General features: G+C 40.8%; 1 protein-coding gene across 7 annotated transcripts in view; it reads left to right on the plus strand.

Moving 5' to 3' along the window:
* The window catches only part of NKAIN2 (sodium/potassium transporting ATPase interacting 2), a 745,781-nt gene that overhangs the window by 335,074 nt on the left and 391,141 nt on the right, over positions 1-19,566 (plus strand). For 5 of the 7 annotated variants that reach the window (XM_005280190.5, XM_024113933.3, XM_005280193.5 and 2 more), the window contains exon 2: positions 2,188-2,325. The exons of the other annotated variants lie outside the window; for them this stretch is intronic. In XM_005280190.5, coding sequence (XP_005280247.1) covers positions 2,188-2,325 — 138 coding nt within the window. The remainder of the gene's footprint in view (positions 1-2,187; positions 2,326-19,566) is intronic. 7 annotated transcript variants of the gene reach the window in all.

Below are 19,566 nucleotides of genomic sequence, written 5' to 3' on the forward strand. Positions count from 1 at the left end.
GTGTCAGTATATAATGCCTGCATCTGTAACTTTCACTCTATGCATCCGAAGAAGTGAGGTTTTTACTCACGAAAGCTTATGCCCAAATAAATCTGTTAGTCTTTAAGGTGCCACCAGACTCCTTGTTGTTTTTACACAAGTTAACACATTCTGCTGAATTCTGAAAGGTGTTCCTATTCAAATCGCTTTGATTTTCTTACTCTGGTCTAGCTACTTCAAGTGTTCTTGTTTGGCAAGGGTCACCAACTGCCCTAACTTGTCTGGAGATTAACATGATGTAAATATTTCTAAAAAAGAAGCTATCTTGAGGATTGTGTAGCTATTCGTATTTGCTGTGTAACTGACAGCAGTGGTGACATTATTAAGGTTTGTTGGGGCTATTCCCTGCCTATGATGTGTTTTTATATTTGATTTGCATATAGGTAAAGTTTTTAAAGTTTGTATATGTGTGTAATATAAAAATAAAAAACCCAAAACGTCAAACTACTTTAAAAGAATGTCAGGTTTGCAAAGTCAAGCACTCAAAAGTTAGGAAATGCCAGAATAAAGGTTGAGTGCTTACCTTAGTTCAACGCCTTTCTGCATATGCATTAGGATACAGTCGTCCATGACATAATCACATAAAAAAGGAGGGCAGAAGTGGGGGCGGGGAGGGGGTACGGAGGGAGGGAAAAGGTAAGCCAGGGTGTGTGTTTCTATAGCCCAGTCAAATAGAAGGCAGTAAGTATTTGGGAGTAGGGAGAACTACAGTGACAGAAGGGATAGATTAGGGGGAATACAGAATGAATCGGTTCTGCTGTGAAGGAGAAAGAGGGATGGAAGGAGATTGCAGGATGAGGCTTATTGATGGGAGAAAAGATGTTGAGGAGAGATATTGTAACTAGAGCTGTGCAAATAACTGATAGTTCAGTTTGCTGGAAGTTTGGTGGGAGGACAAATAGAAAAAAATAACTTTTTTTTTGAGTCAAATGATTATTTTGTTTAGATTTGGGGCATTTTTAACCTTCTATTAATAAAAGCAAAGGGAATGAAGAGCTAGATTCATAAAACAGAGGCAGTGGTGTCCTCCTTTATCCCATAGCCAAGTGGTTAGGGTGTTCACCTGGGATGTGGTTCAAATCCCTTCTTTAGGCTAACCCTTGGGCTATAGGTTATTCTGGGGTGGGTTTCCCTCAGTGTCTCCTGTTGAAGCTGTTCCACTTTGGCCCAATGACTATTCAAGTGTTTCAGAAAGAGAGAGACTCTATAGCCTGGTGGTTAGAGCACTCACATGAGAGGGACATTCCCAGGTTCTGATCCATGCTCCAATGAATATTTAATTATTTATACCAAATGGGAACAGCTTCAGCAGGAGAGATTGAGTCCCACCCTAGAGTATCGAGTAATCTGGTGGTTAGGTCAGTGACCTGGGAAGGGGGAGACCTGGGTTTCTGTTCCCACTCCAAAGCAGGGATTCAGACCTGGGATTCCCACATCAAGGGTGAGTGCCTGAACCACCAGACAACTGGATATTGGGGGTGTGGTGTGGTGGATTGAGAGAACAGAGGGCTGGCAAACACAAACTCCTGAGTTTTTGTGAATGGTGCCTATCCCTTGTGAATCTATCCTGAAAAATCTAAATGTTTCATTGTGATAGTGTCTGAATGAACCACTTCCACATTTAAAGGGGAAAAAGAATCATTTATTTTTGTTTTGACTAAAACAATTTGCCAAAATCAGCACAGCTGTGGAAATCAGTTAACCAAATCAGTTGATCCAATATGCATTTTTTTAATTGAAAAAGTTTCAGCTGAAAATATTTCACTGAGCTCAGGTATTAAACCCACCACTGACTTTCAACATCACTGAAGAAGTACTTTACTAGCATTTACTAGTGTATATGACAAAATGATTTGTGCTGTTTCTGCTGCAAACACAACATCACTGTGAACAGGGTCTGGTATCGCAGCAGAATCACCCATATGAATATTTTAGCTAACTGCATATAACTCAGTAGACTGTCAGTGAGAAATGCTGCTTTCACTAAAATCAAAGGGTGAAACATCACAAACTCATTTCATTATACTGCTGAGTGTACTAGATTCAAACTCAGGACAATTTTCTTGTTTGGGGGAGGGAACATGTCTTCATATCTATTTTTTTTCTGACCTGTTCTAATCTATGCATTCTGATGCTTTTAAATCCTAGGTTTGTGTGCTGGAGAGGCAGATATTTGACTTCCTTGGTTATCAGTGGGCACCAATCCTGTCAAATTTTGTGCACATTATTATAGTCATACTTGGCTTATTTGGAACCATCCAGTATAGACCTCGCTACATAACAGGAGTGAGTATCATTTATGTTTTTATTTTCTGAGCATCATAAAAATGGGAGAGATGGATGTGCAAACTTTACCCTTTTGCTTAGGAATTAAATATACATCTCACCCTTGTTTAACCTGCATATGTATTTATTGTACAACTGTAACATTGTTATGGTTCACCTACCATAATTAAATAACACCATGGAACAGCAGCTGAAAATCAATAATCTCACCAAATATATGAAAAATATGAATATAGCATAAGACTTAATAAGTTAACATTTGTAAAGTACTTTGGAATCCCCAAAGAAGAGATGATATAGAAGCACAAACTATTATACACCCTGGATTTTACCTGTTGATCATTGAATTACTGTAATTTGTATTGACTGTTTCTTATTAACCCATATTGTTTAGAGAGCCAAAAATATGCCTGCTTCTTACAAACAAGACAGTATTGTGGGTGTGTGAGGAGAGGAAGGTAAGGAAGTGACAAGACAAGAGTATAAAAAGACAGTATGTGAATCTCAGGAGTTGACCTGATTTTTTTTCCTTTCATCCATCCTCCCTATAACCTATCTGCATACACACAAACAAATTGGGCTTTGTTGTACTCTCAAACACATTACAATTTTAACTAGATTTTAGATTTACATTTTTAGCATTTTGTTTTTAAAAAAGAAAGATCTAAAAAGCTTAAATCTTAAAAACATTGCTCAGAATGACTTTATCTAAAAATAAATCCATAATAAAAAAAATACTAATTCAACAGTACAGTGTAGATTTTTCACCGACACAAACGCAAATCAGGAAATCCCGGAGCTGCTGTTTCATCATCAACAGTAATTCAGCCTTCAGGCATATGCTTGTTTGTCTGATTTGTACTGGTCACTATGGGATGAACTGTGACTTTGCCATAAGCCTGTTTTGGAGTTAGTGTATTGTTGAGACGCTCCTGGATCAGCCCAAGAGTGAGATTGTAATTCCCCTTGCTGCTCCAGGGAGGGAAAGGAGTAAGTTGTGTTGAGTGTGTACCTGCCTCTGAAGAGCTGGCATCCCCTCTTACATTGTTACACAAGATGTGGGTAACTGGCCCATGAGATAAGGGGTCATGATGTTCTCCTTATGTCCTTATAGTCCCTGAGCCATAGATTAGTCCTATGGTATTAATGTTAATGAATGAATATTAGTATGTGTAGGAGTGAAAATGTGCTTCTGTATATATGCAGTGGTGTTGTAGCCATGTCGGTCCCAGGATATTAGAGGAACAAGGTGGGAGAGGTAATCCTTTTTTATTGGACCAACTTCTGTTGGTGAGAGAGAGAGAAGCTTTGGGTCTGAAGAAGAGCTTGAAAGCTTGTCTCTTTCACCAAGAGAAGTTGGTCCAATAAAATATGTTACCTCCCACACCTTGTATGTCTAGCCTGAGATCTATACGGCTTCAACAACACTGCAAACATCTTATATATATGGAAAGTGTGTGTGTAAATAATATACGCATGCACATAATTAACAGTGTTGCCAACTCTCATGATTTTATCACAGGTTTCATATTTGGAGTTTTTCATCAAGTCTCACCTTCTGCAATCCTGTGATTATGTGAGAATCACAGCTTTCCTTTTCTGCAAAAGAGTCAGTTTCTAGTCCTTATGGTTGTAGGGGAAAAAAAGCTTGAAAACAGGACCCGAGTGCACCTTAAAGGCTAAGAAACCATAAGGCAAATAGAAAGAACGTAACACTTATTTTTTAGATTCTTATGATTTACATTTTCAGTCAGCTCTGAAAAAAAGAAAACACCCACTTTCACACCTGGAAACATTAAAAGGGAAATGGGATTTTATCAAATTTTTGCTTTTAAAAAAATATTACCTTTGGGCTCAAAACCACTCTAAGAAATTTACGCACTTTTTTTTTTCCTGAAAATGCCAGAACATAGGGGCTTATTCTTAAAAGGGCCACTTCAATAGGGAAAGGCAGAGTTTTCGGCAAGAACAATGACTATACCCGAAATCAGAATGAATTCAAATTCTAGTCATAAATAGATGTTAAACTCCTGGGCTGATGCCATTCCTGCCACTTTTTCCTGTTCATTGTCTCATACACCCTCTCTTAGAGCTGCCCCCGACTTTACTCTCTGTCTTAAAGGGCCTTGTGACCTGGCATCCATTGTCTAGAACTGAAGTATGTGTTCCCACACATACAGCAGGTGCCTGATGCTGCTGCACCCCTGCAGTTGGACAGGGGTGGGCAGCAAGTAGCCTGATGGTCCCAAAGGGCATCTAACAAAGGGAAACACTCCCTCTGTCACTGCAACAGCTGCATAGAGACCACTTTCCCCTTAGTGCTGTTACAAGGAATCACACTAGGAATTAGAAGTTGCCCCAGCTATCAGAAAGTTGGTAGGAGACCACAAACTCATGAGGCATCTATTACCCTCCAGTCAGCCTGTCAGCTGAATGTAGTGGTATAATGCGTGTTTCACTTCAGCTGCTGCTCTGTTTGGAGTGAGTGTGTCTGAGGATGGGAGTAGACTGATTCCCGCCCATCATGGTTTTCATGGGTCCATACCATGTATTCCATTGAAGCTAGGAGATGGAGGGAATTTCCATGTGAAAAATCAGAAGGTGGGTGCTCAGTTCCAGGAGAGCACAGTAAGGAGTAAGACAACAGTCTTCTGGGCCTGGGGACTGTATCAATGAAGTTTGCTTATTTCCAGGGGTGTGGGTAGGGGTCTGTAAAACTCAGACTGCCAAGTGAATATGCAAGGGTTAGGACAGCCATCTTCTGTGAATGTACCCTGCATCATCCCTACTCCTCAGTCATATCAGTATCTGTAATATTTCTTGCTTCTATAACACTAATACATTTTAATTTTATATAACATTCTTCATAAAGAGTATTACACATTTTCTAGAGACAGTGAATCACAAGTTAAAGAGAACAGAAGGACTTTAAGGTGAGATTTAAAGAAACAAGTTAGTGTCTCAGAGGGATGTGGAAATGAGTTCCTCACAGATGTGACACAACAAGTGAATGAGTGACCCTGAACTCTGGAGAATCACAAGAAGCAGAGAGAGAGGGGGATAGGAGGCCAAAACTGGCATACTGGGGAACAGGTGAATATACTGTCAGAGATCTTGGGAGATATTTTAATTGAAATGGGAGATGGTAGAGGCAGACAGAGAAGGTGGTTACGGTAATATTGCAGGAAAAAATAGTATGGTTGAAGTTTAGAGAGCAGATATTAGAGGTCTGTCAGCGTTCAGAAGTGACATGATGGAGATGTGAATGTGTTTTTAGCAGAGCTGTCAGTGGGGACAGGCAGTATAGATGTCTGGGGCTTCACCTAACCAAGGGGCCTGGAAAAGAGCTGATCAATCTCTTCCTCATCCTGGTGTGAGCCACACACAGAGGCTCAATCTCTTCCACTCCACTTAGGATACTTCCTGCAGAGCAGATTCAGAATGCACTGATGTGTGCAGTCACATTTCCTGCTCTACAGCTGGTTTGAAATGCAAGAAGTAGGAGAAAGCTGCTGAACACATTGATGCTGTGTGGCTCCTGCTCTGCAGAAAAGTTCAGCATCTGTATTCATCCTTTTTCCTCCCCTTCCAGGAGTTCTGAATATTAGGGGCGGGGGATGTAAATATTTGCACTAGGTTCTATTCCTGTCTCCTGACAAAGAAGGTGAAAACATTTAGGAAGACCCCCAGTCTGTAGGGATGATGGGGTGGTAAAATTGAACTCTGTGTTGCTCTTTTTGCCATGGGAAGAAGGTGCAAGGAAGGTTAAAATGGAGTGATGTGAAGCAATGAAGGAGAGTTTGGGGATGGGAAATGCGTAGAGGGGAATTTAAGGAGAGAGGCCACTGGGTGTCAGTCTCGCGTCATCTCGGGTGGCAGATGTCAGCTGCCACTTTGGAGCTTTTGTCCTGTTGGTGTTGTTGAACCCGATTCTTCTAGACTAGAGCTTGTTCCAAGGTATGTAAATCCTGGATGTGTGCCTGATAGAAAAGACCAAGATAAAGGAGAATTTTGGCAGCATTTTGGAGGTGATAATTGGCAGCCTTTCAGACAAGGGAGGGGGAGGATTTACAGGGGGAGGGCAGGGAAATGGATTAAAGCGGTGGTTCTCAAACTTTTTTTTTCGTGGACCACTTGAAAATTGCTGAAGGTCTCGGTGGACCACTTAATGATCTTTCCAAATATTGTTTGTACCGTTAGCTAACTATTGTAAAGCGCTTTGGATAAAAGCACGATATAAAAAAACTTAATAATAATTAATGTTTTTTTGTTCTACAAATAAAAGCACACAACTCATATTTTAATATCAGTAGTCTTACCTTTCTAATGCGATGGATGTGCCCTCTTTCCCCTGCCACAGCAGCCCTCAAGCTGGGGCTGGGAAGGAGGGGGGTCTCCGAGCTGGGCTGGGAAGGAGCGGGGTCTCTCCCTCTCTCCCCCACCACAGCAGCCACAGAGCTGACTCTGGGAAGGAGGGGCGGGGTCTCTCCTCCGCCACAGCAGTCACAGAGCTGAGGCTGGGAAGGAGGGGGGGGGGGTCTCTCCCTGGAAGCTGCAGCCCTGAAGCTGGGGAAAGTCACCTCTTTCTCTGCCTGCTGCAGCCCTGAACATTCCAAATTCCCCCCACCCCCTCTTCTCACCCCACCTAGCCCCTATTCCTCCCAAGGCCACCACCTCACTTTGCATGCGAATCTTCTCCAGGGCCCAGGCACCTAATGAGTGGAGCCACGCCTGTGCGGCTTCACTCATTAGGTGGGTGGCCCTTCATTCTCTTTTGTGCAGCCGCCCAGGCGCGCACCTTACAAGGAACTTTCCGCAGACCACGAGGACCATAGTTTGAGAATCTCTGGATTAAAAGTTTGAATAAGATTGCTGATCTTGGGAGTCAAGAAAAGATCTGATATAAGAGATATGAGACAAGAAGACCTTTTTAACCAGAAGAGGGATTTCGGTTTTTTAAGCCTGCAGTAGTAGGGAACGGGGGGAGGGATAGCTCAGTGGTTTGAGCATTGGCCTGCTAAACCCAGGGTTGTGAGTTCAATCCTTGAGGGGGCCACTTGGGAATCTGGGGCAAAATCAGTACTTGGTCCTGCTAGTGAAGGCAGGGGGCTGGACTCGATGACCTTTCAAGGTCCCTTCCAGTTCTAGGAGATAAGATATCTCCATTATTATTATTATTATTAACTATAATGTGACTAAGCAGATTTTTAAAATTACATCTTACCGATTTATAAAATTACATCTTACCAAATTTTAAAATTAATAATAGATATAGATTGTATGTGATACAAACATACAAAGAGGATAAGAAACAATGTAATGTTGCCATAGTTTAATGTATTCTATTATATCCCTCTATTAGGGATAACAATAAGAAAAAATAATAATAGTAAACATTAATGAAGACTCATATAGACCTCTGAAAGTACTAAAGAACATAAAATGCTGGAGAGAAAGAGCAAAGATCTCAATTTACCACAACACAAATTTGCAGTCAGTTAAAGGAGGACGAATCTTATATAGTTTAATACTTGGCCGCATTAAGTCTTGGAGAAAAGGACAGATTATCATTGGTACATTACTTAACATGTAATTGCTGATATATATTAAAAGAGCGAGAGAGAGGCAATTACCTTATGTCTGAGCTTCTTGCAGCATCATCAGTCTGCTGGACCATTAGGCCCCAGAGAGTATAGCTGAGCTAATCCATGCCTCCTTTAAAGCAAAGAATTGCCAATTGCCTCAAGCCTTACAGGTAGACCAACTGAATGCCATATAGTGAATTTATCCGGGAATCTGCCAAGATTTCAAGAAATATTTCAATAATATGTTGAGCTACACGTGGCAACTTAGTACCCACTGTACTGTTAAAAATGTTCATGGTGATGCATAAAAATGTGCAGAAGCTCATCTATAACATACATCTATCAGGATATTGTCAAATAGTTCAGCTACAAATCAGCAGTCCCACAGAAATGCTTAAACATAAGCCAGTAACAAATAGGAATAATAGTGAATTTTAAGAGTTCTGGATCACCCTGTTCTCTGCTACCTTTTTCACTTTGAAATTTAGGTTCTGGGTATTCAGTGAGTTAGGAGTCATCAGTATTGGTTTTGGTAAAATAATTTCAGTGATTATTTTTTTTTACTTCCAAATATCTTATAACAGAAGATAACACAATGGATTGCCAGTGCTTTTCCCAAGAAAAGCTATTTACTCACAGTATGAGAAAGGCTTCATATTTTCAGCATTTTCTAGTAACATTTTTTTGTGAGGTTAAGTCTTGCCTTATTGACCCCGTTCAATTTGCTTTCCAGAGATTTGTTTTCTTTAAAATAAGGCAGTACATGTCTTCAAACCCTGCACAGAAATTATCCAAGAAAGATATTTCTGCTCTTACATTCTGTATACCTTTGGGGAAGGATACTCCTTTATGATCAGTGTAACTAAGAGAAGGCTGAAAGGGAATGAAGTCCCTTACATGTTCTGACCAGTCTGTGAAGCTTGATATTCTTGAGGTTCAGGAACCTCGTATCCTAGCCAGAGGCACTCACTTAAGTGGTGGCTCCTTGAGAAGTTCTTGTCTAGATTACGATCCTTTAAGGCAAAACTTTCAGCAGTTCATTTTACTATTTATGGTATGCTGCAGCACCAAATCATAACATGAGTTAAGGGCATTACAGCCTCAGAGAATCAGCTGGTTCATATATTGCAAGTACAGGTAAACAAATTGTATGTATAAAGAAGCATTTGCTCACACAGTTTACCAGTTTGAAAGCACAAATGCTAATTTGTGTTCGCAAATAATAGGCTTTTGCACACACAATTCGAAGCCCCTGTTGCTGTTGGTAACACAGTTATGGAAGTGTGGGACCTGAACATTTTTTAAACATATTGCCTAAGAACAGATAATTATTTTCTTGAACTTCTCATTATTTGAAATTATTTCCCATAAATATTTGTGACTGTTTGCTTTGTAGAGGAGCAATGTCTTCTGACACTTGCTATTTATTTTGTTAGTCTTGATTGGAAACATAAGTTATATGTTCTCCCCCCGCATTCCCCCCCCCTTACACACACACACGCACATCCTAATTAGAAGACCGTAATTCTTAGATACAGGCTTCTGGTACAAAAACATTTTAAAAATACAAAATCTCCTTTCTGCAAATATTATCCAATATCTGCATCAAATTAACTGTTTCTTTAAACATCCTGCCAATGTCTTCATTTGCTAAAAGATCTGTTGAAATTAAAACACAAGGGAGGTGAGGACAACTGAAGTGAACCCATTTAAAATTTTGAATAAGTAGTTGTAGGAAACATTTTGCAGTATTCACAAAGCTCTTGCTGTGTGATTGGCTTTAGTCAGATTGGAAATATTATGAGACTAGCCTTTTAGTTTGTGTTTTAATACTTGTACTTACTGTCCTGGAAAGAAGAAACCAAGAAGTACATGATCATGGATGTACATTAGAGAGAAATAATAGGGTGTCAGATAAAAAGTGAAATAGGTGCACAATCAAGAGTGCTATAAATATCTATATACCAACACAAGAAGCTGAAAAGGCTAAACTAGGGGATCTTGGATGCCTGGCAATAGAAGATAATTTTGATGTAAAAGAAGTTCTGAAACATGGTGGAATGCCAAAAGTCCGTGGAATACTGTGTCACTGGTGTGTACATTATACAAGAAAGACCCATTTGGGTGTAGAAGTTCGGGAGCAGCATTGTACCTAACAGATGTCATAAAATCTAATGAGAGGGATTATCTGAGTGGAAAGTCCCATACAATAGAATGTATATAGCTACAAATCCCAGATTATAAGAATACAAATATACTAGTAGATTTATACTGCTAACTTTTTCACCAGAAAGATGATATTGAGTGTGCAAAGGAGAGCAAGATCAGAGGCAACAAATCTGTACTAATGGGCTTTAACTACCTGCCGGCTGATCAAATGTCATGTCAGGGCAAGGTTTAGAGAAGCAAATTTTCAATATTTTAAGAAATTGCTTCTTGGAACAGTTAGTTCAAAATCAAACAAGAGCAGAGGCTACTTTCAACTTAGTTCAAAGTAATGCACAGGAGTTGGTTCAAAAAGTAACTGTACTGAGTCAAGAACTAATAGCGACTACTGTATGATTAAGTTCACCACCCTGTGGAGTGGGATCTTACCAAATACTGTCGCTGACACTAAACTTCAGAAGTAGAGATTTTTAAAAAATAATGAGGAATCTAGTTAAAATGACCCTAAAGTCAAAAGTGAGGAATAAGCATAGGGCAACTTAATCATAGCACAATAGAGACCCAGAAAGCATGTATATCGCTAAATGAAAAAGGAGACAGAGGGAAGGGGAAACAGCATGATTACATGCAGGGGTGCCACAAGGGGTGGTGGATTCAGAAGGGTGAAGTGACTCCCCCCAACACCTTTTGGTAAAATGTTGTCTCCTGACTGGTAGTGCTTCTGCAGCCTCCGAGGCAGTGCATTGCTGAGCCCACAGGTCTCCTCCCCCTCTGCATAGAGAATGTCAGTGGTGGAGGAGTTTGGTGCTGGTGCTGTGGGGGCGGGGAGTGGTAACCTGAGAAATGGTATTGCCACTGCCAAGCCTTTTTTACTCTGCAGGCCTCACCCTGGAACCCGAGCTCTGTTGCTGTCTCCCAGTTACACCTGAGGTGGTGTGGGGTGATGTGAGGCTGGCTCAGTACAAGGTGTCTGGCTGGAGTGAAGGGCCAACCTGGCTGCAGAATGCACTAGCACAAAATGGAACATGGCGTAGAAAAGTACCAACCCCACCCAGCAATTCAACTTCATGGCTCAGGATCAAATCTAGAAGGGCCTGTCCCCTCCCTGCACCCTTTCCCCTGGGTGTCTACATCAATCTCCTCCATCTACTACTGATACTATTTGATAAAATTTTGGGAAACATTTGGTAAATTTTTTTAAACATCACCCTGATATGCCTTCTTTAGACCTCAATCGGTGCCCCAGGTGATATGGCAAGGTGCTAGAGGGTACTGGAGCCAAACACGTATCCTTATGGAAATTCAAAGTTGGTGGAGCCATTAAACAGGAACATAAACTGTGGCAATTCACATATAAGATGGAATTCATGTCAGCTGAAAGGGAATTTAAAGAGCAAACCGGCCAAATGCATGAAAATAAACAAGAAATACTTTGAGTGTATTAGAAGCAGCAAGACTGAGAATGGGTGAAGCTGCATGAGGGGAATTCTATTACCATTTATGGTATGCTGCAGTACCAAATCATAACATGAGCTAAGGGTACTAAAGCCTCAGAGAATCAGCCTCAACCCAGAATTAATTCTGAGTTTCATTTTCTTTATGCCAAACAAATTGACGCTAAGGGCACGTCCACACAGTGATGGCCCAGTGGGGCAGGAGAGTTACTGTTAATGGGGCAAGAAACAAAGCAGCTCTGCTGCAGCAGCGGATTGCCCAGTATCTCCACGAGTGTTCTGGAGATCTCTGAGGGAGATTCCTGTGAAGTGAGGGAGTCAATCAACAGCCTGTTCCGCTGCTCAGAATAGGCATGCGGTGGGAGACAAGCCTGCTTTCTGCAACCCTCCTGCCCCCAACAACTCACTTCAGCAATTCCCAAAATCAGATCCACTTACCAGGGGTCTCCTGTCCTGTTTGCACTTTGCCAAGATCTGACAGCTGTGACTGGGTAGGCTCCTACAGGGTAGAAAAGAGCTCCTGGCTGCATGCAGCTCTGGCCTCAGAGTCATCCTCTGCCTCTGGGTCCCCCTCCTCCTGGCTCGGTCCACTCTCGACTGGCATGCAAGCCAATGAAGTATCCACAGGTGCCTTAGCAGTGCAGGTAGGGTCACCACCAAGTATCCCGTCCAGCTTTCTGTAGAACCGGCAGCTCGTGGGCACAGCACTGGAGTGGCAGTTTGCCTCCCGGGCCTTGTGGTAGGCGTTCTGCAACTCCTTTACTTTTACCCTACACTGCAATGTGTCCCAGTCATGGCCCCTTTCTATCATGCATCGTGAAATCTGTTTGTAGGTATCATAATTCCTACGGCTGGAGTGCAGCTGGAACTGCACAGCCTCCTCTTCCCAAATGCTGATGAGGTCCAGCAGCTCGGCATTGCTCTAAGCGGGGGATCACCTGGTAAGTGGAGCAGGCATGCCCACCTGGAAAGATGCGGTGAGACCACTGCACGAATCACCGAGCAAACAGGAAGGGGACTTTCAAATTTGCAAAGGAATTTACAGGGCAGGGATGATGGTTGATCACCTGAGGGCAGGGCAGTAGAGTTCAAACCGATGACCAGAGAGGTGAGAACAGGCACTGTGGGACACCTCCCAGAGGCCAATCGCAACGCTGTAATCACCACGTGTCTACACTGGCATCACAGCGCTGTAGCCCTGGCGCCGAAAGCTCTACGCCTCTCGTCGGGATGGTTTTTTTTAGAGCGCTACACTGGCTTAGCAGTGTGTACACCTCGGGAGTTATAGTGCAGAAAGCTGCTTTACTGCGCAGAAACTTGCCAGTGTAGACAGGACCTAAGTGAAGCACTGGTCTTTTACGGTAGAGTAATTATTGCACAGGAGCACTTTCATGTAACTCCTTCTTTGTCATGAATATCAGCATGCATTCTCCTTGGCATCAGTTGTTCTAAGTCTTCATGATCATCAGCGTTCCTTATGTAAAAGAATTCCTACTGAGTAGTTTTGGTTGAGGAGGCCTGTTGATTGCCCAGCTGTCTCCTTGCTAAAGAGATTAGTTGTTCTGGTCATCTTTGACTTAATCATGCCTGCAGGTCTCATCAGTGATTTGTGAGATACCTGCATATTTATAATCCCTGGCACCACAGCATGTTATCACTGCTGTAGAGCTGAATGGTTTCTTGTTTAAATTAATTATCAGTAATCCACTACATCCAAATGGGGCAGGGTGTTTTTTTCATTTATTTCCTTTGCATATTTTTGCCTTTGACTGCTGGACACTACATCGCTAAATGACCACTGGAAAGTTTGCTGTATTTATTATTTTATTTTCAGAGAAATATTCACTTTTGATACATGCAGTGAAAAATTGGTATGTGCATGTGTGACAACGTCCTTTGGAATTGAAAGAAATTTTACTTCTCAGCACAGTTACTCTGGCCCTAAAAAGTACACTTTGTAATATAGTATTATTTTATTGTTGCATAAAAATGTTACATTTTAGTGTACTACAGGTTTAAATGTTCTTCAGTTTTCATTTAAAGGAACAGTGTTAATAGTTTATTTTTACAGTAGCTCCAATTTTAAAACTTTTAAGCAGAGAAAAAGAGTGTGTGTAAATTTGCAAGTAAACCCTATTGTCATCGCTGTACAGATTAATTAATCCAAGTTATGAGTACAAGAACTGATAAATGCATGCATACATGCCCTCTCATAAAACTTCTGGGATTATAGAGAGAACAATAAGAGAGAGAAGTGCACAAGTCCTCTAATGGTAGAAAAATGATACAGTGTACTCTTTTCCACCAATTTAGAACTCGTGAGCTGCTTCTTTCATCTGACAAAAAAGCCACAGAGATAATCCATATTTAGATTATATGGCGCCTTTGATTTTGGCTTCTCTTTCTGGTGACTTTTCTCTGTACCTTGCAGGAAACCCTAGCAGAGTCTCAAATTTTGCCAGCGTGGGGCCTGAGATAAGCCTCTGGCAAAAAAGACCCCGATTGAAGGAGTTACTTGCTGTATATTATTGCAGAATGTGTCTGTATTGCGTGCAGAGAGACAGAAAAAAGGAGGTAACCTGAACTAAGTATCTTCAGTTCTCTCTGCTTGCCTGGGCCGTAGAACCTGATTTTAATACTGCTTTGAACAAAGCCTAAGGGGAAAAAAAAAAATCCTACTTGCAAAACTGTTTGGCTAAGGAGTGATAGATGGGACATATTTAAAAATGAACGCAGCCTAAATCCCTTCCACGCATAGCTAGATCACTCTGAAGTGATCACCTTTTGTCTCCAACCTTTTTTCCACTGAAAAATGCAGATTCAGGTTGACCAAAACATTCAAATTTGCTGAATTTTTTGCTGGACCCTCCCTCCCTTCCCCCCAAAAAATCCTCTGAAAAAATTAAAATGTTTCAATTTTGTTTGATCTGAAACTTCTTACTTCAAAATATACTTCAATTTTATTTTTAAAATGTTAACTCACAAGAAACAAAATGTTTTTATTTGGGTCAAATGAAATATTTCATTCAACCTGAACCAATTTTGATTTTTTTTCAGTTTGCCAAAAAATTTAATTTTTGGGAGGCAATTTTAAAAAAATCAGCATGACCAGCAAATCAAAACCTCACTTATTTGTACAGCTCTGCTCTAAAACACAAGGGGCTAAAATCAGTCCAAGGAAAATTGTGAAAACTCTTTTCTCTTTAATCTAAAGACCTGTCCTACCTTCTTAATCTCACCTGGGGTCTCATGACACAGATACTTCCCAAGAGAACCCAGAATTTAAAGATTGGAAAAGCTCTAATCAGGCAGTTAAAAAGAGCCTCCAGGCTCTCTGGGTCACTGGGTCTTGAAAACTTAATCTAATTGGCCTGCACTCAGCAATTATGGTGATAGGTACTCTAGAAAACCCTAAAACAGACTGATATATGTTCAAGCCTCTTCTTCAACAATAGTTATGTTTGGAGTTTATTTTCATTTATTGAAAATTCATTTTAGCCTCATTTTCTGAGCGTATTTTAACTTTCCACTACAATAAATCCCCTTAAAGACACTTAGTTAATATTTCACGTAGGTATAAATTTAAAAAATAAGTTATTGGAAGATGACAAATTACAATTTGCATCATCTAATGAAGTACAGCATTGATTTCCAGTAAATTTTATGCATCACCTGTTCAGTACTTGAAGCTTTCTGTTATTTTCACAGTTTAAAGCTTTAATTATGAGATATTTGTAACAGGTTTAATTAGTGCAAAATTCAGCTACAGTCATCCTTTGTAAATGCTTTTATCTCATTTCAGTGAAGAGTAAGCAAATAAAAAAAAGCCATTGAGAATGTCTGTCCCTCATCCTCTTCACAAAAAGATAGATGGCTTTCCCTGGGGTCTTCACTGAGTACAGTTCCAGTTTAGAACTGCTAGTAGTATATAGTGAATATGCATTTTTATTCTAATTCAAGCTGGAGAGTTCCCTAACAGCTGGAAAGGTGCCAAAATATGATGTTCCTCCACATTCTCCTTCTCTTCCTTTAGATTACCTCCTCTGACACATTGCTGTAAATGACAAAAGGGTTCTACTCTAAATATTTTTAACAAAAAACCTTTTATGTTGAAATAATGTCAGATTGTCACTCTGTAGCTTAAATCTTATCAGAAGCATAGAGCAATGAACAGCTTGGTGGATTATGTGGTTCTCAGACATATAATGTAAGAGATCAGGGTGAAGATCTATGTCTTTTGGTTCTGCATCCTACACTGCTGCAGGAAGTATTGACATTTTCTCATAATAGCCATCTAGGGATAACTAAAAGTCATGCAAGGATTTAAGTTATGTTTCTACTGCCCTGGTATGATTTAGGACTAGGTGTTCACCTGTAACCTATGTAATCAAAGGATATTCCTTTTACCTACAGAAATAGCTTCAATCCTTGTTACTATGCTTATGGAGTTATGTGTCATGGTAAAAGTGCCCAAATGCCCCACAAATCCACAGGGAAAATAGTATATATTGGTTATGGGTGGTTGTTTTACAAAATGACCTGAAGCTGTGCCAATGACTGGCCAGGTCATGACTCAGCCTTTCCTCTCAGGCGTGGCTTATGTATAGGATACCCTAGACACTGTTCACTGTCCAGGGGAGAAACTCTGAATCACAGCTACTTGACAGTGTATTGAAATGCTTAAAAACCCACAGGATATGCACTTCTATGTGTCTTCCACAAGAGATGAGCTTGTTGAGTTTCTTAAGCACACTCTTTGGTAACTGCTCAGATGCAGTAAATAATCAGGAAGATGACTGAGGCCTGTGGCTACAAACAGAATTGTATGCCAAAAGCAGTATTATAGAGGAAAACCTAGTACTGTACTTTGTCAGACCATTTATTTCAGTTACTCCTCAGATAATAACTGACTCTTGTGCTGACCTGCAGCAGAAGCTATGTGCTCTCTAGGATGGGTAAATTCTTGTAATGGCCTAGGCTGAACTGAAAAATATTATGATACTAAGGGGCAAAGAAATGTGTTGAACTCCTGCAATCTGACCAGCAAACATGACTACATAACCCAGCTCCTGCTTAATTTCCTCTTATAGAAGTTGCAGTGTGGAAGGCTGCAGATTCACAGACTGCTCTGTAACACATACCCATAATGTTCCATCTTTTCTACTGCTTTTTCTTATCTTTTTCTACTCCCTGACTTTGTACTTCTCCATACTCAGGGAGATTAGAGAGGCTATAAAAATACAAAAACTCAATAATAATGGGGGAATTCAACTGGTGAGGCCACACCTGGAGTATTGCATCCAGTTTTGGTCCCCCCACTACAGAAGGGATGTGGACAAATTGGAGAGAGTCCAGCGGAGGGCAATGAAAATTATTAGGGGCTGGGGCACATGACTTACAAGGAGAGGCGGGGGGAACTGGGGTTATTTAGTCTGCAGAAGAGAATAGCGAGGGGGGATTTGATAGCAGCTTTCAGCTACCTGAAGGGGAGTTCCAAAGAGGATGGAGCTAGGCTGTTCTCAGTGGTGGCAGATGACAGAACAAGAAGCAATGGTCTCAAGTTGCAGTGAGGGAGGTGTAGGCTGGATATTAGGAAATATATTTCACTAGGAGGGTGGTGAAGACCTGGAATGGGTTACCTAGGGAGGTGGTGGAAGCTCTATCCTTAAAGGTTTTTAAGGCCAGGCTTGACAAAGCCCTGGCTGTGATGATTTAGTTGGTGTTTGTCCTGCCTTGAGCAGGGGATTGGTCTGGATAACCTCCTGAGCTCTCTTCCAACCCTAGTATTCTATGAACTATCCCCATATTGACTGGGTACATGTCACCATGGAACGGGATGCAGAGATAAAGTTTCTTGACACTTTAAATAACTGCTTCTTGGAGCAGCTAGTCCTGGAACCCACAAGAGGAGAGGCAATTCTTGATTTAGTCCTAAGGTGAGCACAGGATCTGGTCCAAGAGATGAATATAGCTGGACTGCTTTGTAATAGTGCCCATAATATAATTAAATGTAACATCCCTGTGGTGGGGAAAACACCACAGCATCCCAACACAGTAGCATTAAATGTCAGAAAGGGGGACTACACAAAAATGAGGAAGTTAGTTAAACAGAAATTAAAAGGTACAGTGCCAAAAGTGAAATCCCTGCAAGCTGCATGGAAAATTTTTAAAGACACCATAATAGAGGTTCAACTTAAATGTATACCACACATTAAAAAACATTGTAAGATAATCAAAAAAGTGTGACTGTGGCTAAACAACAAAGTAAGAGAAGCAGTGAGAGGCAAAAAAGGCATCCTTAAATCCTAGTGAGGAAAATAGAAAGGAGCATAAACTCTGGCAAATGTAGTGTAAAAATATAATTAGGAAGGCCAAAATAGAATTTGAAGAACAGCTAGCCAAAGACTCAAAAAAGTAATAGCAAAATTTTTTTTAAAGTACATCAGAAGCAGGAAGCCTGCTAAACAACTAGTGAGGCCACTGGATGATCGAGATTCTCAAGGAGCATTCAAGAATGATAACACCATTGCGGAGAAACTAAATGAATTTTTGCATCAGTTTTTACAGCTGAGGATTCATAGATTCATAGATTCTAGGACTGGAAGGGACCTCGAGAGGTCATCGAATCCAGTCCCCTGCCTGCATGGCAGGACCAAATACTGTCTAGACCATCCCTGATAGACATTTATCTAACCTACTCTTAAATATCTCCAGAGATGGAGATTCCACAACCTCCCTAGGCAATTTATTCCAGTGTTTAACCACCCTGACAGTTAGGAACTTTTTCCTAATGTCCAACCTAGACCTCCCTTGCTGCAGTTTAAACCCATTGCATCTTGTTCTATCCTTAGAGGCTAAGGTGAACAAGTTTTCTCCCTCCTCCTTCTGACACCCTTTTAAATACCTGAAAACTGCTATCATGTCCCCTCTCAGTCTTCTCTTTTCCAAACTAAACAAACCCAATTCTTTCAGCCTTCCTTCATAGGTCATGTTCTCAAGACCTTTAATCATTCTTGTTGCTCTTCTCTGGACCCTCTCCAATTTCTCCACATCTTTTTTAAAATGCGGTGCCCAGAACTGGACACAATACTCTAGCTGAGGCCTAACCAGGATGTGAGGGAGATTCCCAAACCTGAGCCATTCTTTTTACGTGACAGATCTGAGGAACTGTCCCAGATTGAGGTGTCACTAGAGGAGGTTTTGGAACAAACTGATAAATTAAAGAGTAATAGGTCACCAGGACCAGATGGTATTTACCCAAGAGTTCTGAAGGAACTCAAATATGAAATTGCAGGACTACGAACTGTAGTCTGTAACCTATCATTTAAATCAGCTTCTGTGCCAAATGACTGGAGGATAGCTGATGTGAAACCAAGTTTTAAAAAGCGTTCCAGAGGTGATCCCGGCAATTACAGGTTGGTAAGCCTGACTTCAGTACCGGGCAAACTGGTTGAAACTATAGTAAAGAACAGACTTGTCAGACACATAGATGAACATAATTTATTGGGGAAGAATCAACATGGTTTTTGCAAAGGGAAATAATGCCTCACCAATCTACTAAAATTCTCTGAGGGGGTCAACAAACATGTGGACAAGGGGGATCCAGTGGATATAGTGTGCTTAGATTTTCAGAAAGCCTTTGACAAGGTCCCTCACCAAAGCCTCAAAGGTAAGCTCTCATGGGACAAGAGGGAAGGTCCTCTCATGGATCAGTAACTGGTTAAAAGATAGGGGGAAAGGGTAGGAATAAATGGTCAATTTTTAGAATGGAGAGAGTAAATAGTGGGGTCTGTACTAGGACCAGTCCTACTCAACATATTCATAAATGATCTGGAAAAAGGGGTAAACAGTAAGTTGGCAAAATTTGCAGATGATACAAAACTATTCAAGATATTTAAGTCCAAAGCAGACTGTGAAGAGCTACAAAGGGATCTCACAAAACTGGATGACTAGGCAACAAAATGGCAGATGAAATTTAGTGTTGATAAATGCAAAGTAATGCATATTGGAAAACATAATCCCAACTATACATATAA

The sequence above is a fragment of the Chrysemys picta genome, chromosome 3 (assembly GCF_011386835.1).
Source record: "Chrysemys picta bellii isolate R12L10 chromosome 3, ASM1138683v2, whole genome shotgun sequence".
NCBI classification, from domain to species: domain Eukaryota; kingdom Metazoa; phylum Chordata; order Testudines; family Emydidae; genus Chrysemys; species Chrysemys picta.